The sequence below is a fragment of the Aquila chrysaetos genome, chromosome 4 (assembly GCF_900496995.4).
Source record: "Aquila chrysaetos chrysaetos chromosome 4, bAquChr1.4, whole genome shotgun sequence".
NCBI classification, from domain to species: Eukaryota; Metazoa; Chordata; class Aves; order Accipitriformes; family Accipitridae; genus Aquila; species Aquila chrysaetos.
The window spans coordinates 54,838,529-54,846,741 of record NC_044007.1 but is presented as its reverse complement, the minus strand read 5'-3'; the positions used below and the strand labels follow the sequence as shown (position 1 = coordinate 54,846,741).

The window sequence follows — 8,213 nt, the reverse complement described above, 5'->3', positions numbered from 1 at the left end:
GTATCAGGAAAGAGAAAATATCTTAAATAAAATTTTCTAGGCAGATGTCTTCTTCAGGGTACTCAGAGGGGGAAGAGAAACCCGAGTTTTAGGTTAAATGGCTCTGCCATTAATCAGATTAGTGGTAGAAGCCACGAAAGCAATTCTTTTCCCCATGTTGAAGATACCCTTACAGCCACCCTCAGAATGCCTTCCTGCCTTGAAGCAATAGCTGATGCCACAAGGGAATGAGAAGAGCACACATGGGATCTTAATCTTTGTAAATCTAACCTACATGTGGCAGAGTTAAAAACGAACAGAGAAATTGCTAGCATATACTGTGTAGAGGACATATTTTGAGTTTGATAGTGAAACTTTCTTTACTGAACACTCTGAGCAGGCCTCATCCTTCCCAGCGCTCAGTGTGCGTTGGCCATGCGTATGCCTACCCAGCTGGAAAACCCAGTGCGTTCCAACAGAAACTGCTCTCGATGTGCATGAGTTGTTGTGACAGTAGGTGGAGGAAATGAGACACGGGGGAACTGGGAGAATATCACTGCTGTGCTCTCTGTGTTTCAGCTGTTCTGCTAATGCCCGGTCTGTGAGGAAAATGAAAATAAGATATAACAAAAACGTGGTACTCTGGCAGTAATGATATAGGCAGTGAAAGGTAAGTATAGAGGCATGAAAGGTCAGCGTAGGAAAAGGGATGGAGGGCAATCTTCTTGCAGTGCAATGGAGAGAGAACCGAAGGATTAAGATATGAAAGGTGATGAGGTTATCTACAAAGTTGCAGGCAAATACTATCAAAGCAGCATTGCGCAAGATTTTCAGTGTCTCTGTGATGAATTTAGATGCCTCTTCCCTGGAAGTTAATGGAAGACATGTATCTTAAATCTCAACCATTGCTTAGTGATCATTTTGCCTGTGTCAACAAACTGCAGACAGCAAATAGTACGATCGATTATTTGAACTCACAAGGGAAAAAGAAATCTGCCTATGGACGCTGGCCAGCCAGACCTTCACACCTGTAAGCCTGGGTCGTGGAAAGGTGATTCACCAACAAATGAGGAAGGACCACCTGCAGCTGTAGCGGCTCTAAGGCTTCGTACTAAGACCTAATGGAGCGGTGCTGACCTTCTCTCCAGTAGAGGGCAGCGATTGACAAAAACTAAGCGTATTTTTAAACTAAAAATTTGGAACATGGTCCGTGTCAGCATGTGGAAGACGTTCATGTAAGCATGCATATAGTTTAATTATGCTGTAATGACGGTCGAAACGATGACCTCTTTCACCATCAGTCAAATCAAAGAGAACTTCCCCCAAGAAGAAAGAGATCAAAGTGTGAGTACAGTATATAATAAGGACATTTGCATTTGAGATAATTTGATAAACTGCAGATGGTTGAAGATATTAATACTCAACTATCTCACCTTCCCAGGCCGTTTAAAATGTTTCCCTTCTCATTCCTGCTTTTCTGATCTGAAAACTATTTTGGAACATCTTTCTTCCAGGCTTTGCTTTCTTCATTTCTTTCTTGTTCACCCACATTTGTTTACTGTCTGTACTGAAACTCTGCTTCACAGCCTCCTCTCAGTTTTGTTCGTGCGTACCATCTCTCACACAGCCCTTTGCTCCCATCTTGGAAATCTCCCCTCCCAAGTTGCATGTCTTCTCAGACACCCATGAGTAGTAGGACTACCAGTACAGACAAGTATTATGCCTAAAATCAAAATAATTACTAGCCTGTGAAGATCATCCACACCAATATGTAAAGCAGCTTGAACTTCTTATTCCTCCAAAATGCAGATTCCTCTAGATCAGTTCAGAAGAGAATTTATAACAAGGCTTCCCTCTCCTACACTCCTGGCCCAGCCAGACTGAAGTCAGACAAACAAGGAGCATCCAGAAATTTGATTAAATGGTTTAGATTCACAATAGGGAATGCAAGTAAAAAAAGGAACAAAACCTCCATGCTGGCTTTTATTTTGAGGTCAGATAATTTTATGCAAAAATGTCTCCTCTTTCCTCCTTAATATTCAGTCTTCAAAGGAAATTGGGTGTACTTAATTTTCTGGAAGTTTGTATGAAGCCTAAAAATATGCTGTTTCCATTACTATCTAGTTCTCCTAACTAATGTAATCTACCCGTTTGGCATAAATATTTTCATAGAACTATCACACATAAAGTGACGAAATCTGCTTTATAACTTCACAGGCCTACGGAGGGCAGGCTAAATCTTCACATAATTACATAGGAAAGATTACATAAATTCTACTATGAGGTCTTCGCAGACTGTCATATCTTAAACAACAGATTAGGCCAGATTTGAAACTAGCTTGAAATTACAGTTCATGATGACAAGTCAAAAAATTCTTGCTAAGAGATAAACTAATACGCTGTGCAGGATAGTGCTCTGTGTATAAACACTGAAAAAAACAATGAACCCTGTACTATTTAGCTTATATACCTGAGTTAGCTCAGGTTCACCATCTGTGCTTCAGTTAAAGAACTAAAAGGGTATGTGTGCATTTATTTTATATAAACAAACAAAAAAACAGATGATAGGGCTTTGGGGTACAATTTGGTTTTTTAACGATGTCATACTGACTTGATTTATACAACTTAGTAACAACAGATTTGGTCTTTTTGATTTTATTGCAGACTTCTGGGAAGTCTCAAAATATTTTATTGTGAACAGCTAAATCTTAACAAGATGGACAATCTTTTCAGTGACTTCCTCCCTATACCACCTATTATGTCTGCAACTAAAAAAACCCCCAACAATTATTTTTAAATAGATTGACCAATTTTTTTCCCCACTTACTTGGCTGATGGCTTGCTAATTAACGTAATTATCAGTCATCAGAATTTCCTAGCCTACCTAACCTGCAGACGTGACTTACATTTGTAATTAAAAATGTCAACAACACTTCTTTGTTTCCTCCTTGTTTTACCCCTCAGACGTTAGGTCTGCATTGTCCACTACAAAGAAACAAAAAATCAGTATAAACAGTATACCTGATATCCCCACCCAAACTTTTTTCATCCTCGTCATTTAATAAACCTTTTTCTACAACTGAGGTTAACTTTTAGTCTGTACATATTACCTGTTTTGTACAAAGAATAAAATATCAAGGACATTTCTCACAAACATTTCCTGGTTTGGGGCTTAAAGAAATCATATCTTGAAACTTGCTGGCATGACCCACTAGTAAATTTGGGACTCTAAGAATAATTTGCTCATTCTACTTTAGCTCTCTTGTGAGTTGTATGTCAAAATCTCATTTATGTGCATATATGTAGCTATATTGCCAAAAGATGGCCAAAATATTTAGTATTTAGCAAATAATGGATTTGAACGTTTTGCCATGGTGCAAATAACTTTCAGTCGGTCATCCACCGTGGTTGGAATCTGAGTGTACCTGACTGGACGTGCCAGCACCACGGTGTCAGCCCAGCGGCCTGAGTTAGCGCAGACCTTCACGGCGCTATCAGTTTCACGCAATACTCGCAAACGTACGTATTTGTAGTTACATCTACAGCTCTCACAGCCGCCGCCCCCCGCACCCTCCGGCCCACGGCCGTGCCGCCGGCCGCCCCCACGCCCGGTCGCCCCGCTTGCTTTGGGGGGATCCGCCTGTCACGCCCCTGCCTCTGGCTTGCAGCAGTACCCCCGGGGAAACGCCGCGCCCCCCCCGCTCCGAGGGCCGCGACGCTGCGGGCAGAGCCCCTTCCCCCCCGCCACGGGGCGGCCGTGGCCGGTGCCGGGGGACACGGCTCGGCCTGCCTCCCCCGCGGCCCTTGGGCGCTCTCCGGGCGGCATTTTGGGGGTGTGAGGGTGTGAGGGTTTTTTTCAGCTGCTTCCCGCCAGGCTCGGGCACCCGGGGGTGCAGCGGGGTCCCCGGGGACAGAGGCCCCGGGGGTCTTTCCCGAAGGCACGTCCTTGGGAGCGGGAGGGGAAGGGCGGGCGTGCGGGGCCGGCGCCGAGGGGGAGCACGGCGGCAGCTTGCGGTGCCCGGCCGCCGTAGTAGCGAGCTCCTCCGCCGGTGGTTGCGCTGGGCTCCACCTCCTCTTCCCCCCCCCCAGCAGTGCACAGCCGGGCGTGTGACTGACTCGTCTCCCCCCGTCTCTCTTTTTTTTTTTTTTTTTTTTCCTCACACACGGAGATACGCACATGACAGTACTTCGGTGCAAGAGCCGGTGCATCGCCAGGAGCGCTGTGCTTCCACTCCGGGCACGCACACGCACACACACGCACGCATGCTGCTGCTGCTGCTGGAAGTCTTTCTACACGGGGATTAGCAGCCGCCTCTCCCTCTCTGTATTCTCTCCTTCCTCTCCTTTCCTTTCCTTTCTCCTTCTCTCCCTCAAATGCTTGACTGACGGACGGCGTGCATAAAAGGTAAATGCTTGTGTGCTGTTTGCTGACAATACCGATGGGTGATGGTGTTTTGGCAGCGTGCGGTACGCCCTCCGCTTGCCAGGCAGGCAGCCTGCCCTCCCGCCGCGCCGGCGGCTGCCGCTGCTGCCGCTCTCCGGGACTCTTCGTCTTGGGGGATCGGGTTTTGCCGCGAGAGGTTTGGCTTCCCCAGCAACCCCCCCCCCCCCCCCCCGGTCGGTGAGGCGGAGAGGTTCCCGCTATTGTGCTCCTAGCAGTTGCCACCGCGGGCGGCGATCGTGTGGGAGTGCTTAGCGAAGGTTTCGCGGGATGAAGGTTGCTATTAATTGCTGTGTGCGCGGAAGAGAGAGCTTTTCGCTTCGGCAGGGAACCTGTGCATTTATTAACCAGGGCTGGAGAGCGGCGACGGGAGGACTACCCCCCCTCGTTTGCTGCATCATCCAAATGAGTGATTTCTAGCTGGCCTTGCGTGGCGGGGCTCTTATTCCCCCTCCGCGGGTGTTCTGGCCGCCGCCGAGGACTGCCATCCTCCTCCTTTACCCCGGGGGGCGCCCCCTTCCCCGGGGACCGAGCGACCGAGGGAGCGAGGCGGGGGCAGCCGCCGCCCCTCCGCCCCGGGCCCTGCCCCGCGCCCGACGGCTCCCCAGACCGGGGCGGGGAGGGAGCCGCGTCCCGCCGCCCCGCGCGGGCTCCACAACTAATTGTCGCCTGTTGTTCGGGCAGAGTTTGTCCTGTGTGCCCCCTCGGCAGGACAGGAGAAGCAGGGTGAATTCTTGCTCCCCCCCTCAGCAGAGCCTGTGCGGTCCGGGGATCCCGTGGAACCGAGAGGAGGTCCCGCACCGAGCACCCCCGCCGAGCGGGACGCGGTCCGCGGGGCTCGCCCGGACCCCGATCCGGACTTTCATTCCCCGGAGGCGCGGCTGCCTGGAGAAGCGTTCCAGGCCGGCAGGAGAAGGGAGGAAGGCGGCGCAGAGAAGCCTGCGCTGCCGGGCCGCTCGAAAGCGGAGCTCCCCCGCCGCCGAGCCGGGGGGGAAAGGTCGAGCGGGACAGCGGACCCCGAGCAGGCGCAGCCCCCCCCTCCCCGGAACGCCCCCGGGCCCGGCGCGGCACAGGTGCGGGCGTTTAGCGACGAAGAGCTCCGGTGACCGCCAGGGCGATTCCCGGGGCGGGGTTAAAGTGCCCCCCCGGGAGGCGCAGGCCTCCCCCCGCCCCGCCGGTGCGCAGCGTTTCCCGGGCGGGCGTGCGGCGGGAGCGGCGCCGCGCTCCCCGCCGTGGGGGTGCCGGGAGCGGGGTGGCCGGTGCCGCCCCTGGCTGGGGAAGCGAGGCGTTTAGCGAGGTCCGTTATGTAATTACGGTTGGTTTTTTTTTTTCTTTCTTCTCCTCTTTGTCGCTGTTCCTAAACCCGGCTCGGGATGCCGGCAAGGAAACTGTTACACCGTGCTTGTTTCTAAAGGAGGTTGATGGTTTCATTTGATCTTGGAGAGAAATTATTGACTAATTAATATTTAACAGGGAGCACTTCGGTTTCACACGTGATTGATTTTGGATAATCCCGTTTCATTCATGTTGTTTTCTACAGCTGTCAGAGATTTATAAACGCACTGTTAAGGACAGGGAGTCAAAGAAAGGGAAAACAGTAACAGAAGCAAAAATGGTGAGAGAGGTAGTGGACAGCATATGAAGTTAGTTATTAAAAAAAAAAAAGTAGTTGTTTAAACTTATAGCCTACTTAGAAATAAAAGGTAGGTGTGCTTGTAGGCATGGTGTACGCTCAGCCGGTTGTGTAGGACTGTGTTTCAACGTTAATACACCTTTAAAAAGGCAACACTAATTTCTACCGGTATGTGGGTCCAGTGTATACACTTAAGGTATTTCCCCTCACTTAAAAGGTGTTGTGAGTTTGATCATTGTTCACTGATCCAAACGATCCAAGAGTCTAAAGGATATATATTTAAAGATAAATTTACTGTGGGTAATAACAATTACAGGAAAATTGGGAATTTTTAACAGCAACAGCACAGTTCCTTGTTGTCTTCTGTATAGCTTACTTGTCTGTCTGGTATTGTGTATTTCAGAACTACTAAAATTAGATAGTGTAAATTAATGAAAACATGGGAGCAAAATATGCTGTTTATTAGAGAGGTAATCAAGTAGTTTAAAAATAAAGGGTACAATAGTGTTCTGTTAGAGATATATATACATCTGGATTACTGAATTAAAGTTTTCTTCTTTTTCTTCACCAGAATTGTGTATGTTAAATATACTTGTTTAATTTAAGGCTTGTTCTGGTCTATCTGTTGTGGGATTAACACTTGCAAGCATATCAATATAATCTGTTTGTGTTAGACTTTGCAATGTTATCCTTCCTGTAAAGGTGGTGCATCTCAGTGCAGCCCTGGCTAGTGATGTTGCCACCTGGAAATACAAAAAGAACTGCATGAATTAATGAAATGGTGTAATAAATAAAGGCAATCCTGTACAAGGAACAGTAGTAAGTAGCCTCCAGGCAATTTTTTTGTTGTAACTTTCACTCCGGTCTTGTACCATCCAGTAACTCAAGTTTTCACCCAAATTGTAATAGACAGGTGCAATACCCTCAAACTGGCATTGCCATTTTAAGAAGATGGAGCTCAAGGCACTTTAATGTGAGATAGTTTATTCAGCCCTTAATCCCTGTAAGGAAACTTAATTTTTACAGCCTCTTGTTGTATTATCTCTGAAGATTTAAGAAGGCTATTTTTGTCAGGGGCACATAATTAATACTTGTTCTCCTCTTATGCCAAATTTTGCACTTGTGCACAAGGCACATCCAAAGAAACCTGAAAAGGGGATCTCCATGGTAACGAGAGAGAGAGGATTTTCTCCCTCACCATAGGTCAAGACTAGACGCCTACCCATTCCTTAACTTATAGCAGCATTCATTGGCACCTTGCTTTCTGTGGTTATTTTGTCTAGGGGGGTGTGCTTTTACTGTTGTCTCATGCTTGCAGAGAGCTGCTCTTGAGAATGGTGCTACGCTGGATGAGCACAGCCTCTGTGTCTCTCCCCACTATCATCCTCCCTTCTGCTTGCATTGTATTTCAGCATTTCTATACCTATATGATTTGACTATGGGATTTCAGGAAATAACTTGTTTTCCCCATCCGGTTTTTGATTTGAAGACTTGTCTTGGCTCTAACTGTGTGTAAGAACCTTACTCCTTAGCCCATTTCAGACAGAAGGGTGGTCATCTCCTTTCTCTCTTTTATTTGTCTATACTCTTTCTGGACAGAGGTTACCCATGGTGTTCCAGAGGTTTTGTAGCAGTAAAAGCAGTCTACCTCTTCTTACCAGGGAGCAGGGCTTAATTTTGTATTTTGAGTCAGTATGTCATAATGTGATACCAGGTTTACTGTTTGGGGATATTAATGATAAAAAGAGTTTCTTTTGCCCTGATGCTGTGATCACAGAGCAGTAATAGGAAGCACTGCTTTCTGGGGTAATTGTTGGGTTTTCCCCCCCACCCTCCCCTCTTTGAAGGACTGTCTGCCTAGACTGTGTCTCTGTCCAGGCTAAGGTGAAGTGAACACATTTTATCCCAGGTGATCCTGTAGTCAGATACTTAAAACTTTCACTGAGGAATATAATGTGTTTTCTGTTCCCCTTTTCCTTTCTGTATTCATTTTTTTTTCCGTAGCAAAGATCTCATGAGAGGATACCAAATGGCATTTTAAATGGCTCCCTTAGGCTGCTGGTGCACCAGGTCTCTCTGGGCGTATTTCCAGTTCTTTTGCCTTTCCCTGTGACATAGCTTGGGATAATTTGAAAACATCTGCTAGAGCAACCATCTTAA

General features: G+C 47.5%; 2 protein-coding genes across 5 annotated transcripts in view; both read left to right on the top strand.

Annotated features, from left to right (window-relative positions):
- Positions 1–4,118: 4,118 nt before the first annotated feature.
- DLGAP1 (DLG associated protein 1) overlaps positions 4,119–8,213 on the top strand; it is a 424,396-nt gene continuing 420,301 nt past the window's right edge. For all 4 annotated transcript variants that reach the window (XM_030012046.1, XM_030012047.1, XM_030012044.1 and 1 more), the window contains exon 1: positions 4,119–4,384. The gene's annotated coding sequence lies outside the window, so the exon portion shown is untranslated. The remainder of the gene's footprint in view (positions 4,385–8,213) is intronic.
- Positions 4,691–5,713, top strand: LOC115340059 (translation initiation factor IF-2-like). The gene is made up of 2 exons (XM_030010850.1): positions 4,691–4,696; positions 4,841–5,713. Exons 1-2 carry the CDS (start codon positions 4,691–4,693, stop codon positions 5,711–5,713), a joined length of 879 nt encoding a protein of 292 aa, XP_029866710.1.